At 40.5% G+C, this 24226-nt stretch overlaps 1 protein-coding gene across 1 annotated transcript in view; it reads right to left on the bottom strand.

Moving 5' to 3' along the window:
* Positions 1 to 22811: 22811 nt before the first annotated feature.
* FAM19A2 (family with sequence similarity 19 member A2, C-C motif chemokine like) overlaps positions 22812 to 24226 on the bottom strand; it is a 212381-nt gene continuing 210966 nt past the window's right edge. Inside the window, exon 6 of the mRNA XM_018561595.1 lies at positions 22812 to 22844. Coding sequence (XP_018417097.1) covers positions 22833 to 22844 — 12 coding nt within the window. The 3' untranslated portion in view covers positions 22812 to 22832. The remainder of the gene's footprint in view (positions 22845 to 24226) is intronic.

The raw sequence follows: 24226 nt of genomic DNA, 5'->3' as shown, positions 1-24226 counted from the left end.
TCTCTCCAGTTTGGTGCATTTACTATGAGGGATGTGGGAAAGCATTCCCAAACTTTGAACTTTTAAAGAAGCCAAAAACACAGTGCAGGACCCTACATGTTCTTCCTTGTCAGCTGCTGGTCAAAATAGTGACTTGCTGTGTCTAAGCCATTTTAAATGGGGCACATGATAATGCCTCTTGGCAGCTCAGCTTGATACACATCCTATAATGCTGGTGAGTAAAGAAAAGCCCCATGTTAATTGTGTCCCACAAATATTCTTCCCACAAAAGATCGCCCAAGCAATAAGATCACAAATAGGAGTTGTTTGCCTGCTTTCACTATGCTCCCAAATTAGAATTCTGTAATTTTTTTTGTTTATTTTGAGAAGATAATGAAACATGTCTGCTTCTATCTATATTTATTCATGCAGTAAAACTAAGAGGTGCATATCACTCAAAAGCATGTGGATGTATTTTATTTCTCTTCTAAGACTTAAGCATATAATTAGTTCAGACAGTTGTATGAAGTGGTTTTTGTAAAATAAATCATCAGTATTCAGGTCTAAGTGCAGACTAAGTTCACACTTTGAGATACATACGTTGGTTTAGTGATCCAGTTTGGGCACTCTGGCTGAAAAAGGTTCACCATCAATGGCCTAGATATTAGAAGTATCAAGGCAATTAAAACAAACAACGTTTCTATTCCTATACATGAGATATACACTCCAAATTGAGTAGTAAACTGTTCTCCACCATCTTGAAAGATAAAGACACGTCAGATGAGCAATGATTCCTACTATGCATTTCCAGCACTCTTTGGGGAAATAGTTTGATTGGTTACCATTTTAAATAAAGTCTTCCAATAAAGTATTTAATCAAAAAAGTACAAAAGCCTTTGAAAATATAGATAGTAAAAGTACAAAGTACAAACAACTGCACCTTAAAAAAAGATTAATCCAAGAAAGGCACTGAAGCATGTATCATCTCATTCCTTTATACATCACTTGTAGAACAAAATTACAGACAGATTAAAAATTAAAAGTTAATATTTTTGTTTGTAACAAATTATTTCTATCAGTACAACTATAGAGCTAGGATAAAAACCAGATGGACCCATTCCTTATGGTTAGACAAAGCCGACCACTGCGTTCTAGAGAGCAAAGAATGTTGCTGCACCTACAGAGGATTTGACTGTAAAATATACCCCTAGAAAATAGACCACTAGTACAAACACAACATACTATTACAATGCAATGACAATAGAAAGAAAAACTTGATAACTAGTAGAGTACTCCATTTAGTATATAGAACCAATAAGTACTAAGCTGTTATGTATCCTTAAAGACAAATATTATTTTAGCAGCAGTTGAGCAGCAGGAGAAAGAGTGACCCTGAGCCATGCGTTATATATTGTCAATAGCCTGCTCATGGCTAAGGAAAGTGTAGTAATCCCAAAAGGGCTGTAGGTCTCAAATACTAAAAAAAAAAAAAATGTCTACAAAAGGCAGTTTTTCAAAGCAAGGATAATATGATCATATATTGATCTGCTATGTTTAGAGACCAAGTTCACAGGTCAAAAATTAGTAGATACAGACATAAAAGCAACAGTATGTGCAAATCACCACTAGTCATGCATGGCAAGCAAGCCTACATACTGGTTTATGGGCATTCTCAATACATTAGCAGAGTTGGGGGTGAAGGTTGGACAAAGCAATAGGTCCACTTTAATCTCCCCTCCTCAGCATCACATACTTATCTTTCCTTTGTGGAAAGATGCCCACACCAGTAATCTCTTGAATAACAAACTTCCCGTTCCATGGTGGTTAAGTTGTGTCTGTGGAGGAAACTATGTTTGTCACCCAGACTGCATTTCAAACATTCTGTCAACAGTCCTTGCCGCACTGACTCATATTGTGCCATTAATATCAGATGTGTGCTTGGCTTGCGGCGGTACCATGTAGATCCATGAAAACATAAAAAGGCAGCGCTACAAAATGTAGGTTTGAAAGTTTTACCTTTCTCAAGATGTGTACTACCTTAAGAAAGGGGCCCCCCATGTCTCCAAAACATTGGTCTCTATGGAAGCACAGTAAACCTTTTAAACTTACATTTTTTGAATGCTGGCTATTATCCTTTTTTGAACTTCAAAAATGTCTGCCTTTTTTCATCTCTGTTACATGGGGAAGATTAGTATTTTACAAATGGAGAAAAACATTGTTTTATTCTTTAATTTTATCTCACAAGAAGTGACAAGACCACTGCATTTCTGGCAAGATTAATTGATATTTTTTGTATGTGATGAAAATGTTTTTAGCCTTAAAAAAGAAACAGAATGGAATTGCCACATCTAGGGACTGGTAAGCTCCATTATATTACATTTTTATTTTGGTTCAGTTATGCTGCATTAAAAAAAAAAAATGGTTTACAATAAAACTGCAGAAATAGTCCCACACTGAACAGACTAACCTGAAAAATTCAGAGGAGTAACAAGGTATTCCAACTCTTTCCAATCAGGTGCACAATATTCCTCATAGAATAAAATAACAATTAATTATTTATTTTCTATATTATGTAGGGCTGCCTTATTATGAACCATTTTACAGAGTACATAGGAAGTGAAGTGAATGGTTCTATCCCCCAAAAGACCTTACAATGACTTATACAGTCACACAGTCACACATATATGTAATTGGGTCATTTTGATTGTATGACAGCATACCAGTATGTTCTTAGGTTGTGCAAGGAAACACATGTACACATGGTGAGAACAAGTAAACAGGTGAGAACAAGTAAACACTATGCACATAGTGTTCCTGGTAGAAACTATAACCAGTGCTCCTAAGTTACATTCCTACAGCGTGAAAAAAAGACCATTAAAAGTATTTATTTGAGAGATGGTGTCCTTTGCCTGTCTCGCTCGCTCTCATCTTAATGATTTTTGCAGTTACGTATTAAAAGGTTTATTGTGGTTTTTCAATAAAATAAACAACATACAAAAAGACAAGGTAGATTGGATTACATTTAGACGGGTGGTGTAAGCATAATACTCATAGTAGTTGACATGCTTCACTTGTTTTACACAGGAAAAAGAATAATAAGCCTTCACCAAACATACATGGGGAGACGAACAACGACACGGGGTGAAGGGAGTGGGTAAAGAAAAAATGGGAGGGGAGGGGGGGTTGGGTGCAGTTTTGCCAGGATCAACTGAAGGAACATACATCGCATGATAAGTGGTACCAGGTGAATATGTGTGTTTAGTCAGATGGTACATTTGGTGTGTTCGGGGATGTTACCAGTAGGGAGGCATATCTATCAGATGTTTTGAAATGTAGCCAGCATGCCCAGGTTGTGTAAAAGGCGTTATTTGTGTCTTTGCCAGAGTGAAGGAGTTCCTCCATCAGCCTCAGCCTATCAACTCAGGTTAACCATTCTGCAATGGTGGGCATCTGTGGGGAGCGCCAATATGTAGGTATGAGCGCCTTGGCAGCATTCAGCAAGTATGGAACTAGTGATTTCCGGTAGGATTTCATTGACATTGAGGTTAGATGGAAGAGGCATTGCCAAGGGTCCAGGGTTGTGGGTATACCAGTGATATCTGTGATAAGACCAGTAATCTCTGTCCAGTACCCACGTACCCGTGGGCATTCCCACCATATGTGAGCGAAACTGCCCATCGAGCCGCAAGAGCGCCAACATAGCGGAGGTGTGGACGGGCATATTGCATGTATTGTGAGGGAAACCATGTACCATCTGGCTAAAAGTTTGTAATTAACTTCCTGCATACAACTATCAGACGAGGCAGATAAACAAACACGTAATAGTTTAGAGCGTTGTGAGGGACTGAGGGGTTTCTGGAGATCCCTTTCCCATTTTTCAACATACACCGGAGAAGAGGGATATTTCAGGTCTCCAATGATCTTATAGATGAGTGATAGGGTATGACTCGGTGGTTCTGGTGAGCCCAAGAGTGATTCAAAGGGTAGGAAGTTCGGAGAGTCACGTAAGGGGCCCGGTAGGGAGGTAAGAAAATGCTGAATCTGACGATGTTTCCAGAAGTCCAAAGCAAAAGTTCCCCAGCGTGTTTGCAGGGAGTGGAGAGACAGGAGGGTAATTCCTTGGAGCACATCCTTTAGGCAAAGGCACGCCCTGTCCGTCCATAGTAGAAAAGTTCGATCAGATTTCCCCGGAGGAAAATAGTCCGTTCCTGTTAGGGGTAATAAGAGCGAGTTGTAGGGCCACCCATGAATCTCGTGCAATCTGTCCCATGCGTGCAAGGTTGCCACAGTGAGTGGGGAGGTCGAGGGGGATAAGGAGTGTTTAGATGGGGGAACCCATATGCAATCAGCCAGGGCAGCTGCGCCCAGGCTGCTCTCCAAGGCGACCCACCCCTTATGCGAGGCATTGTAGGTCCAGTCCGCCAACCTAACCAATTGAGCGGCCATGTGGTAGGATTTGAAGTCCGGGAGACCCAGACCTCCTTTGGACTTGTGTCGACTGAGAACTTGGTGAGATATTCTGGGTTTTTTATGCCGCCAGACGAATTTAGATATTAAGGTTTTTAGCGTGGAAAAATAAACTGCAGGGAGAGTGATAGGGAGCATCTGGAAGTAGAAAAGGATTTTGGGGAGAATCATCATTTTAACGGCATTGATTCTACCTATCCAAGATAGGGAGCGAATGGGGTAAGTTTTAAGATCTAATTTTATGGCGTTCAGTAAAGGGATGTAGTTGTTAGTATAAAGGGTAGATGTCTTCGGGGTAAGGAGTATGCCAAGGGAGCGCAAAAGTGTTTTTGCCATATAAAAGGGAAGTGCGGAGCAAGGCTCTGCCTGTCAGCCCCTGTCACCGTGATGCCCATGATCTCTGATTTTGTCAGGTTGATTTTGAAGTTGGATAATTCGCCGTATATGCATAGTTCTGACAGAATATTAGGGAGCGATGTTCTAGGGTTGAGCACATAGAAGAGGATGTCATCGGCGTATGCCGCGAGTTTGTATTCGGTGGCCGAGTGGGCAATACCCTGAATGTCTGGTTTTTTCCTGATCGTGGCTAAAAATGGCTCTAGGGAGAGAACGAACAACAACGGTGACAGGGGGCACCCCTGACGTGTGCCGTTATGCAAATGAAATATGGGAGATAAGGTGCCGTTTACCCGGACTCTAGCCATAGGGGAGTTATATAGGGCCGAGATCCATGCCAGCATTCGAGGACCGATCCCCAGTGATTGTAGTGTGGCAAACATGAAGTCCCAATCAACTCTATCAAATGCCTTTTCGGCGTCGGTAGATAGTAGCAGGACTGGAGACTTCTGAGCGTTGGCCAGGTGGATCAAGGAGATAGACTTGAGGGCACTATCCCTGGCCTCCCGTCCCGGGACAAACCCAACTTGATCCGGGTGTATCCACTGGGGAAGGAGGGGGTTGAGCCTGGAGGCCAGAATTTTCACGTATAATTTGGTGTCCACGTTTAACAAAGAGATGGGGCGGTAGCTCGAACAGCTGGATGGATGTTTACCGGGCTTTGCGAGGATTGTAATATGGGCCAATAGTGATTCTGGGCGCATGGGCGAGTCACCTGCAATCGAGTTTACGTATCGACAGAAGTAGGGGGCGAGGAGGTCTTGGAAATGTTTAAAGTATAAAAGTGGGAAGCCGTCTGGTCCAGGGCTTTTGCCTAGGGGAGTTGATTTAATAGCCAATTTAAATTCTTCTGGTGTGATGGGAGCATCTAGAGATTGTAATAATTGAGCATCCATGGATGGTAGACCTGCGTTATGGAGATAGGAGGCTATCTTAGATGTGAGGTGGTTGAGGGGAAGACTGATCAGACCGCAATTTGTATAAGTCCTGGTATTATTATTGGAACACACAATCTGGTTTTAATTTTGGAGACATAGGTGGCAGTGCGTTTAGACCTCAATGCTCTTGCTAGGAGTTTGCCCGGTTTGTTACCCAGTTCATAGAATTGTTTATTTATTTTAGCGAAGGCTTGTCTAGTGTCTGACTCCAAGAGCTCTCGGAGGTGAATCCTCTGTAATAGTAGTGTTTGATACACCATCTGATCTAGAGTAGCTTTGTGAGATTGTTCCAAGGAGTCTATCTCAGACAGCAAGGAGCGGATCTGAGATAGACGTTCTTTTTTTCCGTTGAGAGCCCGCCGCCACTAAGACACCTCTCACCACCGACTTGTGTGCCTCCCAGAGAGTGGCTGGTGAGACCGAGCCCTCATCGTTAGTACCAAAGTACGAGGCAATACAAGAGGTCAGACGGTCTGTAATTACCGTTTCGTGAAGTAGGGATTCATTAAGCCTCCAGTTGTATTGACGATAGGGTGCATTAAGTACATTTAGTGTTACTGACACCAGAGCGTGATCAGAGACTGTCATAGGGAGGATCTCAGTGGACACTACCCTGTCCAGGAGGAAATGGTCCAAAAAGACCATATCCAGCCTGGAGTAGGATCCATGTACCGCAGAGTAATGGGTGTAATCCCGTTCCTTAGGGTGAAATATTTGCCATACATCGACCAACTGGGACCTATGAAGCGTCCGGCGGATAGCATTCATGTGCGACTTAGGATTGCGGGCGTGTCCAGTGGAGGTGTCTAGTGATGGGTCTAGGCTAATATTAAAATCCCCCGAAAGAATCAGGTGGCCCACATGGAAATCACGCAATTTGCCTAATATTTTCTTGAGGGATTGAGCTGGGGAGGAGTTTGGACAGTAGACATTTGCCAACGTATATGAAACACCATACATCATGACATGGAGAAATAGGAATCTGCCCTCTGGGTCCACCAGGCGATCAGTGACTGTGAACGAGACATCCTTCCCAAATCCAATAGCGACCCCTCTACCCTTTTTAGTGGGCGAGGTGGAGTAGTACCAGTGGGGATGATGTCTCGAACGCAGTCTAGCCGTGCAGTCATGGGAGATATGCGTCTCCTGTAGAAAAACCAGTTCAGTTTGTAAACTTCGTAATTCTGTTAGTACCTGATGTCGCTTAGCGGGTGCGTTCAGGCCCCTGACATTATACGTCACCAAGCGGAATGAGGTCATTGCAAAGGTATGTTGAGGGATCCAAGAGAGATTATAGAAACCCGGCTAAAAACTGCACCTGGGGAACACTGAAAAGGGAAAGATACAAAGGGGAGGAGACAGACAAGACTTGGAGGGGGGACATGAAAATTCAGAACATTGTACATCGAAACAGTAAAGTGCGTGCCGAATACAGCACAAGAGTCATATCCCAAGAACCTTCAGGCGCCTTGGGATAGGCCACCTAGTGGGGGGTGTAGGGCAAGACCCCAGCGACGTAACCATAAGGGTCAAGTCTGCAGCCAGAGAGCGCCTGTCTTAGACCCCCGAGCAATCAAAAAAATTTAAATAAACGTATAACTGTGTTACCCAATAAGAACCTGGGGTGAACGTAGGAACAGAGTTATGGCAGTCCCAGCAGATCCGCAAAGATGAAGAAATACAAAACGTAAAAGGAAAGAAGAAAATTAGAACGGTTTGTAGAAAAAATGGGTACTGTGGACATCCCATAACAGGGTGATGTGGGTTGCCCCTAAGGAGGAATCATCCCCAGTGGAGGTGGAGGTGCCGGTCTCCTCGGTCAGTAGGATCCGGTGTAATTCTGGAGAAGGAAAAGAAAAGATGGGCCCGGTAGAGGCATTGGGGAAAGACCAGAACGAGGGCCATCGAGTGCTGCGAGCCATCGTGGAGAGTACGCGTTTTCACTCAGGAAGCCGGGGAGCCATGGCGTCCGCTGGGCGGTGAGGGGAAGTAGAGCGTCTCCTCTAGGTGTGTTGGGCCCTCGGGGGCCTGTCGTTGCCACTGCATCGGGGGTGGGTGGGACCAGGTGGGAGCCAGGCCCGACCAGCCCGGTAGGTCTGGGGGAGCGATATCCAGCTGCTCACAGAATTTCTGTAGGTCTTCCGGGAAGCGGAGAACCGCTGAGCTACCCCCCTTAGAACCGATTAGGCAGGCCGGGAAGCCCCAGCGGTAGGTGATATAATTGTCCAATAGCAGCTGAAGGAGCGGTTTTAGTGCACGCCTCCTGGACAAGGTTTCAGATGCGAGGTCCGGGAAGATGCGAAGTTTAGCCCCATCAAAGTCTACTTCGGCGGTACCTCTAAGACGGTCCATAATCAGGGCCTTTTCTGAGAAATAGTGGAGGCGGACAATGATATCCCTAGGGGCCTCTCCAGCTCCTGAGCGCGGTCTCAAGGCCCTGTGAGCGCGGTCAAACAGCAAGGTTGATGTAGGGGCTCTCCCCAATATGTTATTAAAGATGCCACGCAGCGTGTCAGCTAGATCCCCATCATGAGTGGCCTCCGGCAGTCCCGTGAGCCGTAGATTGTTGCGAAGGCTTCTGTTCTCCTGATCTTCAAGCTTATAAAACGCTGAGCGTATAGCAATATGGGTTTGCTCACCATGTGTCTGAAGTTCTTTAATGGCTTGGTCATGTGCATCCAGTCGGTTCTCCATTTCCTCCACCCGCCGCATGGCGTGGGAAACTTCGTCCTTTACGGAGGAGATCTCAGACTTGAGAGAGCGCTCGAGGCGGGAGAACATCTCCGCCAGGTCCGATTTGCTGGGGAGATTTTTAGCAAGCGTGGCTACAGACATCCAGGAGCCCCGGTCAGAGTCCGTGGACGCCGCTGATAAGGCGGGGGAGCAGGATCCGTCCGACGCGTGCGAGGTGGAGGGCGGCATCTCCAGAGTGGACTCTGGGCCTCCATGTGCGCGTCTCACCTCAACGGCCAGGGAGAAGGCTTCCGGCGTCCAGAGGCGCGTAATGGTCCCGGTTTTCGGGGCTGTAGCAGACCGGCGGTGTTTCTGTTTCCTCCCCATGCTATAGCGACAAGGTGGCTGACCGAAGGGCACTTCAGAGAGGTGGGTAAGTGCAAGATTGCTCGGGGTGAGAGACGGAGCTCTGGCTAAGCATGTCTACTCGCCGCCATGCGCAAACCACACCCCCATGATTTTTGCAGTTAATGGCATCTTACCTACAAATGACTCTGCAGGCTGTTTCAAATACTTTTTAGGTGACATTGTTATGGACTCGGTTCCAAATTTAGATCGGATCAAGGCTCCGTACTTATATCTGCCGCCTGGCCTGATTCAATAGAGTATACTCTCGGAGATAAAATGAAATCACGCCAACTCAGTCGGTGTTAAAATCACTTCTGCTTTATTGTTCCCCTTTTCAGGGTTTTTATTTAACAGGTGGACGTGTATATTTGAGCGTAGCATTGCAGAAAAGTATTTTAGTTTATATATTCTAGTTTATCATTGGTTAGATCCATTTCTGCATAACTTCCTGCCAAGATGTTTATAGATGTTTATATCTTTCGTCTTGGGTGCGTTGTCTGAAGAGGAGGCGCCAACTTGGTTCCTATTTCTGCTGCGTACTTCGGATCTGGGGGGGGGTGCTTAGCACCAATTTCTGAGCAAGGTTTTGAGGAAGGCAAACGAGCAAAAAGCAAATTAACATATATATTACAATTGATCTATTGAGATAGGCATTTTGTCATAATCATGCTTAACCACATCCATTACAACATCAACTCCAATTAAAAGAGATGCTAGTGATGGTAAGAAATTCCTGGTTAAACACACACTTTATTGCAGGAAAGATTAAGATAAAATACTAACCCAGAGAGTAAGTAAACCTAATATAACTCTTTTTTTTGTTTAGAAAAGTACATTGTGCTCTAGGTAATTTACACCTTGTATTATATTTAAAAAAAATGATTAGCAAGCTTCATTACATACAATTACCTTATTCCTGATCTATGGTTACTGATATATGCATTTTAGTCACTTAACACACATGTGTGTGTTAAAGGCCGACATTAATCATGTGATCAGTGAATAATAGTGAGCTGATAACCTCCTATGTTCCCTGCCTGAGCTGAATTCTTCCTAGATATCTCTGTGGACTGCAAAACACATCCCACTATGTTTTGCGTTATGGAAAAGAAAAAATGCTTCTCCTCCAAAGAGACAATACAATGAGTGTTGTCACCCTAAGATAGAAAGTGTGTTTCTGCCAGGATCACCAGGTGAAAATAAAGATAAAAAAAGCCTGAAAAAATAAAACCAATGCAGCTACCACATTTAAGGACTGGTAAGCTGTAATATATTACATTTTTGTTCTTAGGTTTATGTATGCTTTAAGACAAAGAATTTAAGACAAAAAATTATATAGGCACAGCAAAATAGATTTTACAATAGTTGCATACGAGGAATAAATTACCATATTTCTAAAATAGGAATGTAATCTCTATTTTTTGTTAATCTACCTTGCTTTATTTGTCTCCATAACTCAAATGAATAAAGACAGCTTTAAACACATACAAAACAAATACAAGCTTATTTAATAAGAAAAAGCATGGTAACTTATTGAAGCCAATCAGAATTCGTATATGGAATAGTAAAATAAAATCTGCTCACTCTTGGTCCATACATCTTGTACTTTCATCTGAATTCTTCTTATTGGATAGCCGCTACATTAAAAACAAGCATATCCACAAAAAGCAAAAACACACAAGACTATATAAGTGTACTGCATCAAAATAATATTTAAAAACTGAAATTTAGACTTCAAAAAGAATGACAGTAGCCATATAATGGTTATAGTAAGGCAAAGAATACATTGTGTGCATGTATATATGTGAGTATACTATCAAAAATGATGGTCATTACCTAAAATGAAATTCTTTTTTGCCCAAGGGATGGGTTTTGATTTATTTGCACAGCCAGAAATGTGTTTCAACAGCTGTTAATATAAAATATTAGGCATTAGGAACCTTTAAACTTGCTTATGTTTTCTCTTTTGAAACCTATGAGGTCTTGCCACACGTTTCTACAAACTGCATGAAAAGACTAACATTAAATTCCTTGATTTGATTCTCCAACTGTTTCCTTTTCCAGAAGCCTTGATAATTTCCAGCAATATTAAGTGAATGTTACTGGTTATTTCAGGCTAGGGTTTGTATTGGTTGCTTCAAAACAGGATAATGAAAAGTATCATGGGAGCAGGTGTTTTCTTGTTTTGTTATTGCTTCTCTTGCTCTACTTTAAGTGTCTGTGGTGATATGAGATGGAAACCTTGATTGTTTGTTAGCTGCTGGAGTTCAACTCTGTAATAAATGTCTGGCACTCAATAAAATTCACAATTTCTAGCCTTTAAAACCTAGTTTATAATACCCAGAGTTATTTTTTTTAATACTTTTCTGGTGTAGAAAATCAGATATTACATTTCAGGTTTAAAAACTGTTTTGTATTTTAATCTAAAGTCTTTATGGTAAGATTTCCAATGTTTAAGTATATAAAACAATGTAGTTGGGCTATATTCAGTATATTGAATATTTGAAATATAAATTATAAATATTTCAGTATCCATATTTCCTCAGTGATAATTATGTGTTTATATGTGTGTATTCCAAGTTGCACCTTTATTGCTTGTGACAAGATGCTACAGTTGCTTTGACTGCAATACAAGACAGTGGCAGCAGTTGTTGTCAGAGGTGGCAATGATCATGGTGAGAGAGCTATTAATTGGTGGGTGGCTGAAACTGTTGGCTTACTCAGGTCAGTCCAGATCATTTTTAGACATTTCTGTCCCAATTGTGTGCTTGTCAGGGGCAAAGTTATTGACTGTCTTCAAAACAGAAAAGATGCTGGGGGGGTAGAGCATGTGAATGAGGTAGAGAGCATGAGCACCTGGATTGCAATCTTGATGCCACACACCTGCCTGCAGTGGGTTCACCCAGCCAAGTATGACTATGTCTTCCATCTGGGATGTGAATGAGGTTTGCTGAGGGTTACTTTTTCTTGGTGTTTCCTCCTGCTTCTGTTCTTCCTCCCTTGTGAAGGAGTGTTTCATATGTTAAAAATATTCCCCAAAAGTATATTTGCCCAACCTTGGATTAGGTTTAGTTTTGCATATGTTGCACTCAGCAACTGAGTTGTCAGTTGTCAGGAATGCTGAACTAAGTTTTACTTGCTTAGAAGAACGTTTCTTCAGAATACATCATTTTATACAGCATAGATATAGAAGGAAAAATATATACAGATAGAACTTCCTGTATATCATAGATAAACATGCATAAGCATTAGGAATGCACCGATACCAATACTAGTATCGGTATTGGTGCCGCTACAGAGTATTTGGGAGAGTACTTGTGCTTGCTCAAATGCTCCAGATGCCTATCCCAATACCGGAACTTCCGGTATTAGGAAGCTGGGCGGTGAGTCATTACTCGCTGCCTGCTTCCTGATTGCTGGGAAGCTGGCTCCATGCTCCCTCATCACCAGGGAGCATGAAGGCGGCTTCCCGGCCAATCAGGAAGCTGGGGGGGTGGGTAATGACTCGCACCCCGGCTACCTGATTGGCTGGGAAGCCACCTCCATGCTCCCTCATCACATAGTGATGAGGGAGCATGGAGCCAGCTTCCCAACCAATCAGGAAGTCAGGCGGCGTGTAATGACTTGCTGTCCAGCTTCCTGATTGGTTAGGTAGCTGGTCAATCGGGAAGCTAGCTGGTGAGTCGTTACCTGCCCCCTGGCTTCCTGAATGGCCAGAAAGCAGGCTCTATGCTTACTAGTCACCTGGTGATGAGGTAGCATAGAGCCGGTTTCCTGACCAATCGGAAGGCCGGGTGGTGAGTCATTACACGCCGCCTGGCTTCCTTGCTAATGAGGAAGGGGCTTCCGGTACCAGTATTAAAAATATATCGGTGCTCGTACTCCATAGCGAAAACCCGGTATTGGTGCATTACTAATAAGCATAGAGACTAACATTGCACTACAGCACCATCTAGTGCTCAAAAGACAATATTACATCTCTAAATGTCAGTAATACAAATCAGTGTATGCTTTTGTATTTTCAACACTCCTTCTCAACAGCACATGCGTTGCTATATGACTTTCAGCGTCTCTCGATGGAAACTGTGATGATCCTTTAGCAATGGCTTGGTTAGTGTGTCTTGTAAGAAAGTCACTGGTCTGTAATCAGAATTAGCAATAAATGCAGCTTTATTGCGCTCAAACGTAAAAGTCTCTTTTTAGCAATAGGGTAAATTTTCCCTTTTTAAACAAAACAATTTCTGACAGAAACTCAAAACTAACACAAAGAAAAAGGCCTACTCCAGCTTAGGAGGCTAACTAACAGCAGTACCCCTCACTACTTCCTACTGGAGTGGCTATTCCAGCTTCCAGTACAAATGAAGATGCATAAAAATCACAGTCCTTAACATACAGTTTTTCTGCCAGACCTTATTCCACAGATATTCAGACGCTCTCCAGTCTGTCTCTGCATCCACCTAGTGCAGCCTGGATCTCGCTCTCTCTCTCTCTCTCTCGCTCTCTCTCTCTCTCTCGCTCTCTCTCTCTCTCTCTCTCTGCTCTCTCTCTGAGATTTCACTCCTACTATATCAGGTGCAGGCTAATTAATAGAGAGAGGAGGTGCTCCTGTTGGGGCAATGCTTAACTCTGTCCTAGCCAGGGAAAGTTGCCCTTTTCAATCTCTCACTGACGTACACCAAGTCATATACCCTGTCGCAGTCATTTCTTCCAGGTCCAGGTTTTATTTTCTTTGAGTGATTTTATTTCTTCTTTTACTGCCTGTCTCCATTGATTGAAATTCACGTTTTGGTAATTTTTCTAGATCTTCCCACAATGTTGGTTCGAGTATGCGAGTACATCGCAGCTTGCAGGGTTGTATTCCCTTTGTTGCCCGAGTGGATCTTCTAATTTCAGGTTGTTCCGCAGAATTTAACATGGAACTTGACTTAACCATTGTGAGTTCCACCTCTTGTTCTGACTCCTGTGCGACTTCACATTGCTCAGTTTCCTTTGCTGGTTCACTGGGCGAATTCACTTCACAACTTCCTTGGATCATTGTTTCTGGTGATGGGTTCTCATGGAAATAAATGCTGCAGCTTATTGTCACTTTGTCAGTCTTTGGTTAGAGGATTCTATATCCCGTACTTTGTTCACTATAGCCCACCAGAATATCTTCATCTGCTGTGTACTCCAATTTGGATTGCTTCCCGTTGGGAATATAGGCGTAAGCTTTACATCTGCTGTGACCTAGTCTAGGCTTTGATCTATGCCACATTTCAAAAGGGCTTAGGTAGTCCAATGGCTTTTGAAGGTAGTCTGTTCTGTATGTATGTTGCAGTCATGACTGCTTCTCCCCAGTACTTCTTAGGTAGGTTGGCGACTGACAGCATGCATCTGGTCATTTCTATAAGAGTCTGATTTTTCTGTTCTCCTACACCATTTTGTTCAGGAGTGTATAGTGTGGTGGTCCGGTGTACTATATCTTGTTTCTTCAGATATGATTCCACTTCCTTACTGATGTATTCCCCTCAGTTGTTGGTGCGTATAGATTCTGGTTGCCACTGGAATTTTGTTGCTGGACATGGCTAAAAACGTGAAGTTTTTCTGATGTTTCATTCTCTTGCTTCATCAAATAAGTTGTTGTGTACCTGGAATAATCATGAATGAAAGTCAGTAGATATCTGTTCTCGCCTAATATGGGAGTTTTTATTGGTACGCACACATCGCTGTGTTTTTGTCTGTTGGTTTAAAATGGACCGTCCGTCTCTACATTCATTCAGCAAATAGCTGGATCGGACGCCACTCACTTCTTCCCCTCCTACCGTGTGTTCAACAGCAATCGCCCACCGGTGTTTCAAAAGAGGGAAATAAAAAGGAAGAGGACTCCTAAGTGCAGTAATTTTGAAACATTTAATAGAAAATAGCAAGTTCTTTATGCACTTACAAGAAGCAAAATGTTAAAAACGTTTGAGCGGTAGGAGCACTCAGCCATACAAACTGTAAGTTCAGTGTGAGACGGCTGTTTACATTCAAAGCCGATTTCCCGTTCGTGTGCGCCGCCTAGAAGCGGGGCGGGTTAGGACGTTTAAAAACGCCCACCCGCATTATAAAGCCTTCTCACTGCTTATCACACTCTTTCACAGTTTATTAAACGTACACCTAAATCTCTTATTAACAAAGAGATTTAATCACCCATGTAGCCCTAGGGTAAAAAGTGAGCATTAAACACAAGAAGCTTTTAATATGCAAAGGCATTGCTTTTGCCAAAAATGAAAAATGAGCAAAAAACACACTTTTTTTCTTCCCAGCACAAAAAAATTTGTATAATTGTTCTTTTTTGACTGGTATTTCATCAGTGGATTTCCTTTTTAATTTATGAAAAACTGTCTACACCGCTTTTTCTGTTGCACAACCCAGAGTGTAGATTTAAAAAAGGATTTAATGTTAACAGGTGCTGTGTTATCCCAAAGGGTTAATGCACTCCAAAAAAACACAGGCATTTGTTCTGATACCGTACAGCAACAGGGTAGTATAGGATAATGTAGTCTTTATTTATTGGTGTTATGCAAGTGTGGTTTAAATTGCAAGTTCAGAAAAATGCCTGTTGATCTGTGCACTAAGGTGAAATCTTAAACAATGTTATCAGCTTTCCCTGCTATGTTTGAATTACAGAACACACACTCTATTGTAATAAGGATAAGGAAATGGGAGTTCTGTCACTCTAGGGTGGGATGTGTGTTATTGGCTGGATCACCAGGTTAAAAAAAAGGAAATAAAGCTTGAAAATAATTTTTTGCCATCATCTTAACATAGGAAGGCTGCGATAGATTACATTTTAAATGAGGGAAGGCAGGGGTGCTACCACAAATGGTCTACAGTAGTTTGTATTGAGAACAGATCAACAGCATTAATCAGCTAATGCATTTTGGGGGTCAGTAAAATTCACCTTAATGGGGGCTTGTAAATTATTTTGTAAATCAGGTCTCTTGAGGAATGTTTGGATGCAAGGATATTAGATAACAATAGCTTTCACATTGGTCTGGAGTATGTGTGGGGGGCCAGTAGCCCCTATCTTAATTTTGGTTGCCCCTGTCTGCCTGACATCTTGTGCCCGGGTTTCTGTTGCCATGAGACCCGGACATAGCACTCAAAACCCGGACTGTCCGGGAGAATCCTGGACAGGTGGCAACGCTAAGTATGTGTGAATAGAACGATGCACATTTGAAAAATCTTTCTACTCACACATGCTCCAGTCCTACGTGATAATGCTTCTCCACTCTTCTAACATGTATTTTTGTTTTGTCTGTTTACTCATTGTAGAGATTAGCAATCACGTCCTAATCCCACAGGGACACACACTGCAATAACAACCTGATCAAATAACAAATCAACAATCATGAAAGTTCCAAAATAAATCACAGTGAACTTCTCACATATCACTGTTACTAATAATATCTATCATAATGTATAACAAATAAAAAAATATAAAATATTAACATCCAGTCACAATGTGCAAATACACACTCTTCAATCCCTCTGTGCCGTGTATCCCCTAATTAACATCAGCGTTAATCCACCCACTGTGTGCGTAACATATATAGATCCGCACTCACCAAAAATGAGTGAACTCTTTTTCAAGATGCTCAAACAGCATATAGTACGGTATAAACTGATCTCCAACTCCAATCTCCTTCCAGATGGTCAAACAGCATTTAATAAGGTATCACCCGATCCAACTCCAATCTCCTCTATTGTTTATGCTCCCACCATATTCAATTCCACCATCTCAAAGTCTACATCTCCTCATCCGCTCCTCTTAAAATAATTCATTCAAAGGGCCTTTGCTACTATCCCAAATCAGAAGCACATCGTCAATATAGCGCTTCCACAACCTGTGGAAATGCTATATTGACGATGTGCTTCTGATTTGAAGCACATATGAGAGGAGCAGATGAGGAGATGTGAACTTTGAGACGGTGGAATTGAATATGGTGCGAGTATAAACAACAGAGGAGATTGGTGTTGGAGATTGGTTGATATCGTACTATATGCTGTTTGACCATCTTGCAAAAGAGGTCATTCATTTTTGGTGAGTGCGGATCTATATATGTTACATGCACAGCGGGTGGATTAACACTGATGTTAATTAGAGGATACATGCACAGAGGGACTGAAGAGTGTGTCTTTGCACATTGTGAATTGGATATTAATATTTTTTTATGTGTTGCACATTATGATGGATATTATTTGTAACGGTTATGTATGAGAAGTTCACTGTGATTTATTTTGGAACTTTCATGATTGTTGATTTGTTAATTGATTGATTTATTTATTAATTGTACACTGAGATAGGTGTATGTAGTCCTATTTGAAGTGCAATTCATTATTCTAAGGACAGCTTTAATGAATCCCTAAAGCTGACTGCACACCAGTAGAATTTCATTCAAAAATTTGCTTTTGGAACAATCGATTCTCTAATAGTAAATGGGGTGAAACCTATGATCATTTTCGACCAAAGTGATTAAAAAAATTGAAGGAGAAGAATGGAAAATTTTACTAAAAATGAAAGAAATTCTAACAGTAAATGTGATTTTCGTTTGGGAATCTCCATTCATTTCAAAATTGAACATTTTGAATGACAATCAGCAAGTCTTTCATGGCATTATTGAATGTTCTGATGAGATTTTATGTATGAACGTCTGTACAAAAAACTACCAGTTTATGGCTGGCTAAATAATTCAGGAGATAAAAGATAGCAGGTTGATTGCTGCCACTTCTTGTAAGGCAAAAAAAAGCAGAAAGTTGATGAAGATCGGGCAATGTCAATATTGCTTTAGGTTTTGGCTAGAGCTGCTGACTAAGGATGGGAATTCAGGATGGATAAAAAGGGAAATGCATTTTAGTGAAGCGTCTCCACAGAAGTACTGTAAGCTCTCAGGATGTGAATGAGGACAAGTAGAAGAAAAGGTAAGCAATTTGCCTGGATGAAAATGGATGCACACATCAGAGATTTGTCCAGCATCATGTAAAGGTAAACACTAATAATCATAGGCTGTAACAAAACATGTACTAGCTGTGGGACATATAAAAAAGGCACAACAAAGATGAGGAGGGCTGTGAGATACCACAGATCAGACAATCATATGTAACACCAGTGTTAAATTGCACTGATCTCTTTAGAGAAAAATGTCACATCGACCCAAAATCTTATCTAACGTTTGCCTTGAGGCTGATCTAGGTCAGATATTAACTTGGAAGATTAATTTATTAATCTGTAGGCCAGACATATCATGCAGCTCTTTTAAGAGTACACAGAAACACTCACATCAGCCCTTGTATTTAGGGAGATTAAAGTCTAATGTTCACCACAATCATAAAGGCACATCCAGGCAAATCCAGCAGTCTATTCAACTACCCCTGGTATGCTCTACATCAGGGGTGGACTGGGCCAGGTGGCAGGGTGGCAATTCCCCCCCGTGCCTCTCTGATGCCACCGCGAACGTCACAGCGCGCACCAGTTTAAGTAGTAACCAGCACGCGCCGTATGCAGCTTCTAACAGCGTGGGAGACGGGAGGCCGCACTTTTGGTGGATGCAGGGATCAGGTGAATATATTTAAAAAAAAGTTTGTTTTATGCTCTCGGGGATAAAATGTCCCAGGATTTTGTTTTTAAAAATGTTGTCACCTTACCTTGGCCTGGTGGTCAGTGGGGGGCTCCATGGACCCTGGTTGGGGGGGGTGTCTGCTGTGGCCGCAGCTGCAGTGGCTCTCTCCCTCCACCGCCTGTTTGTCACCTGCACACGGCCGGCTGGACCACATCCGATGCGGCTCTGCGATCAGCGGCTGCTCGGTCCTCAAGGGGGTCCTCAGAAGGACCCAACGGGCTGCTTTCTACAGCGCTTGATTACATGTCCGTGTCTGCCTGATCCAGCCAGCCGGATAGCATACCGAGGCGATCCGTGCTGGCTGTACCAGGTAGACGCGGCATGTTAGAGGGCCCCAGCCAACAGCGTGGGAGATGATCCAGGGTCTCAGCAGTCATGCACGTGCACAGCCCTGACGTGGCATCCCTCCACTACCAGTGTGCTTTACATTTCCTAAACCGATAAATACATTCACACTACTGTTACAAGGATGGCAAAAGTGTCAGACAGGGGCGGGGAGAATGCAGGAAGAGGCAAAGCGGGAGGGGGGCCAAGTTGCCACACCATGGGCCTCTGGGTTGTACTTGCCCCCTGGGCTAAAAGTTGCCAGTCAGCCCCTGCTCTACATTGTAAGAATAAACCTTAGCAGCAGAAAAAAAAACATAAATACAGAGATAGAACTACTATGGTATTTAATGAACATAGAGTCCCGGCAAGATCTGGCTACAGTGTCTCATTGTGTTTTTTTTAGTAAAACAAAGTAGACACAAAAAGGCATTTATTGAAAGCATGACATGTATTTTAATTCAAAGCTAAAATTAACTTGACTAAAGAATACATTTCCTTCTATGAATTTATAAAAATCCTATCACCAAAGTCACCATTTCTCTCAAAATAACACACAACCATGTGGAAACATTGAACATACCAAATTAACTTTCTAGGCTGTTAGTAAAATGTCTATGCTTAAAAACATTATTATATGCTTCTGTAGGTAGGCTTTAAAAAATACATGTGACATTTACATCTAACAAACTTCAGTATCAAATAATGTAATGTTGAATAAAGCCAGGTTATTAACTTCATCTTGTGTCAATCAATTTAGCAGGAAAAATAGTGTTGTCAATTCATTATCAAGACTACATTTTATGTTCCCTAAAGGAATTTCAGTATAATTTACTATTCAGTATCATCATTCAACTGTGCGAAGATGAAAAGTTGTGTCACTAAGGAGTCATACAGATAGCTTGGTCAGTATGGTTAAAATATTGCAAATTGCAAATATTGCAAATATGATGAGAACTAATTCTTGTTGATCCATATCTAATATACCATGAAATGTTTTTTAAAAACCCATAAAAAGCAGGGGTATGGCAGGGTTGGAAGAAAGGCAGCGGCTCAGGGTACAGGTAAGTAAGACAAGGATGTTAAATAATATTGAAAAAAATATCAAAAAATTAAAGGCCGCTATGACTGAGCATGTGTCAAATAACCAAATAGTTTTGTATAATTTTAATATGTTAACCACAATTGTCATGATCAAACAATTGTTCATGATCAAACATTGTGATTGACGTTTGATTTACATCAAGGAACATTTATTTATTTTTCTATAATAAAGGACTTTGTTCATGATGTGGGTGTTTTCTTTTTACTATTTACATATTTCAAAGTAATTTTGCAGGACAGCAAACATGAGAGATGGCTCCGTCCACCAGCAGGAAGCAAAAAAAAACAGCTTTCCTAATTTTCCTCAGTGTTATTCTATCACCCCTTTACAGGTCATTCTATATAGCATTATAGTATTTAAGATGGTGTACATATGCTCCACTTCTTCACCACTAGGAGTAGGGGTATGGGCTGTCATTTTTAATCATGGGAGGAAAGAGCACCATTATTTCAGGTTCCAATATGTGCCTATAATCCTCTCATAGGGTCAGTGGTGGTTATGCTTCTATAGGTATATGCACCCCACTAAAGTTAGTAGATCACTCTTTTATGGGGCAGTTGCCTAGGGTCATAGGGTTCTTTACATTTAGAGGTTCTCCAGTTTTATTACATTCAAATGCTTTAAATTTTATATGCACACTAGCCAGGCGATGCAGTATTCGTTATTTACTATCAAGGCAGAATTTCTGCTTTTCCTTATATGATTGTAAAGTATATATCAGCTACGCATCTGTAAACCTTTCATATTCAACTGTTGCACTACACTACAGTTCTCTGATCTTTCATCAGAGAACTCTGTTTTTGAGTTCATTTGCCTGGGGCAAGTTAGATTGTATTGCAGAGTTCTATGAATTTACAGTTGTATTTTATGCATAGTAAATATATAATCTAATGCTTATTTTTCTTTTTGTAGAGGTAAAGCCCTGCCATATATTAGGTTTACATTAGAGTGGCTTGTGTATATATGGTACATCCATGTTACACAACTCCTATGTTTAGTTCCCAGCATGTTGACCTTGTACTCCCATGCTGTAGTAATGTCTTGCTTATCCTTAATGAATGCTTTCCTGGAACATTACTTGGTAAATCAGTCTGCACCAAAATCATGATCCACTGGCTTTCCAGATGGCTGGGGACCTTTGCATCTCTGTTCTACACCCAACCTTAAAGTGTATTTCCACTTCTGCAGTCATATTGGGATAACACCTACATTATATTTGTTACATGTTCCCATTCAGATATCATACCTAAAAAAAAATCAATATGCTTGCATATTACATTCTCTGTTCTGAAATAAAAGCTTTTCTCTGTACTGGATCTCCCTTTGATATGCAACTGGACAAGGTAGGTTACCCCTGTCTGTACTGTGCTGACAGATCTCATTATCAATTGTAAACTAGAGGACAGCTAGAGTTTCCTATCACTGTGAAAACTGAGTGAGACGCTTGCAATGGCCTTCTACACAGAGACATCTAAGAGGTAAGATTTGTTACATAATTTTTATATATGCTGTGTGAATAGGAACACTTAACACACCTGTACTGTGGGTTGTTTGTTTGTTTTTAATTTGACAGTAAAAGTAGAAAAGTTTTGCTTTCTCTTGAAATCTTGTTAACAAACCTCTTAACAAATTATGTAATCTAAGATCAAAAAGGTACAAATAACTTGCCTGGCTTGTCATATTTTCCCATACTGTATATATTGTACTTTATGTATGTATGTATACAACTTTTATTTTGCTAACAGTTAATAAATTCAATATTTTGTACTCCATTAAATGTTGCAAAGGTATTTATCTTCCTTTCCAATTCCATCACTTCTATTCCCCAGATGATTAAGGCTTTTATAGTTAATGCATAATGATGCTTTTAAAGAACCAATAAAAACAGAATTATAAAATAATCAACATACATTAGTGTAGACATTAAATAGCGTCACTTGCAGTTTGAGATTTGGAAACATCAGTTATGTACAGTAAACTAAAGATAAATAGATTCAGTCATCCACACATTTGCAAAATTCCAAATGTGAAAATATTTAAATACTGCCAAAAACTCAATTTATTTTCAAGAAAAATTAGGCCCATAGATACCCATTACCACAGGTTTTAATTATTTTCAGTGGATTTCAAGATCAGAGGGAGCTGTCTCCTTGAAATTGAATCTCTATAGAGAGTTGTTTTGTAATGATGAGAAAACGTAAAGTCTACTATTTCCATTGGTCCTTTTGATAGATCTATCATCAAGTATGGCAGTCTCTGGATGACTACTGGCTGTCTTCTCTTTCTCCAAGTGTAAACATGATTAATCAATCATTGTAATCGGTGGGTGTGGTGATTAAGCATATAATTAAGCCATATTGATTTACTTATGTAAAGCAAATATGTTATCTTGGGAAATATGTCTGACTGATCAAATTAGTCATTTTAATATAGAGAATATATTTTGACAATGTGATTGTTTAAATAATGATTTAGAATATAATCTTAAACTATTCTTTTTTAAGTGGACATAATTATTGACAGTTACAAATAAAAAATAAATATAACTCTAATAAAACTTGATAGCTTACTACCAATACTTTAGGAATCAACAGATTACAAAATGTGCTGGATCAGTCTTCAAGTTGCAAATATGGTTTATCTGAAATAAAATATGGATAAGGTTTCCACTTCTTGCTTTGTGCTCACACTGAGCTAGTCATGCACTCGACAGTTTGAATGCACACTGCACAGTCTATAATTTCAGAAAAGGGGTTTGGTAGTAATTGTGCTCTCGTTGCTTTGTATATAACAAAGTTCTGAAAGTCATATTGTTAAGAAATTCTTGCATCTTACAACGTTTACAAATTGCGTTCCATGATAGATCCGAGGTTTAAATTCCTCATATTTATATTTCAGCTACCGTGTCACCTGTAAAAACAAAACAAAAATTAAAGTCACTGATATATTTACTAACTCCAATACAGTTACAGAACAATTACAGTGTCAATATTAAACTAATATTTACTTATAATGAAAAAATCATTACGGTACCAGCATTTCAATAGAAGTTAAAAGGACACATTTTGCCATAACAGTGAATTTTAAAAAAATTAAGTAAAGGTTGGAGTAAAATAGCAAGAGTCAGAAATAAGAAGACACTATTGAAGTATACCATCCTGGAAGCAGGTAGGTCATTTGTCTGGCAAATTAGTAAGAGTAAACAGAAGTTAAAATCATTATGGCTTGCTACAGAGGTAAGCAAAAGAGAAAAAAAATCAGCATATAGGTGATACAAGGAAACAGAGGGGTTGCTTTACTTATGACAAATAGGATTTTCCCTTTCCAAGGGAATTTTCACTTTGCAAAGACATTTTTCTTTAGCATCATCTGATCATGTGCAATCAAAAATATAGATTTTTTTTTGTTTTCCTTGCACATGATTGGGTAATCTATGCAAAGTGAATTTTCACCACATTTACTTTTCACCACAAGTTAGGAGAAAATTCCCTTTTTAAAGTGAAAATCCCTTTGCAAAGTGAACAGCCTATTTGCCTTAAAGCAACGCCAGAAAGTGTAGCTTATAGAGCAATGTATAGAAACAGACAAAAGAAGTCCAAACATATATTAAGCACTGCCTAAGCACAGAAAGAATAGAAAATGACTAAATCAATTTAGAAAGGTGACAAAACCTTTTATAGGAATATCAGTAACAGGAAGAAAATATACTATGGGATCATAAAAATGAAAACTGGATACAATACTTATGTTTAGGGAGACCTGGATGTAACAAAACATTTAAAAAAATGTATTTTGTTCTGTCTTCTCAGAAGTAAGTGACTCTAAATATAGGATCATATTGTTTCTAGTGGTGAGAGTTAATTTTCAGAGTTTTTAGAGGCAAAGGTACAAGACAAACTGTCTTGCCTAAAGCTTCATAAAGTGATGGGTCCAGATGGTATTCATCACATAGTTGTAAGAGAAATTCAGGGTATAGTTGTTTGTTGGACCATTAACTGATCTTTTCTCTTCTAACAGGGAGTTTCCCATGACTGGCTGATAGGAAATGGTGTACCTATCCACAAGAATGGAAGTATGGAAGAAGCTGGCAACTGAAGGCCAATGCATTTAATATCTATAGTAGTAAAATTAATTTAATCACTCCTAAAAAAAGAAGGATCAATTATCATGTAAAAATGCACAACTTGCTGGACCCAAAGCAGCATGGTTTTACTGAAGGCAGATAATGTCAGACTAATCTGATTGGATTTTTTTGCCAATATAAAAAATCGCCTTAATGTTAGGAGTATGAC

Source organism: Nanorana parkeri, unplaced genomic scaffold (assembly GCF_000935625.1).
Source record: "Nanorana parkeri isolate BGI_ZX_2015 unplaced genomic scaffold, ASM93562v1 scaffold532, whole genome shotgun sequence".
Classification (NCBI taxonomy): Eukaryota; Metazoa; Chordata; class Amphibia; order Anura; family Dicroglossidae; genus Nanorana; species Nanorana parkeri.
Note: the sequence above shows the minus strand (reverse complement) of the source record. Positions and strands in the feature narration are given on the sequence as shown.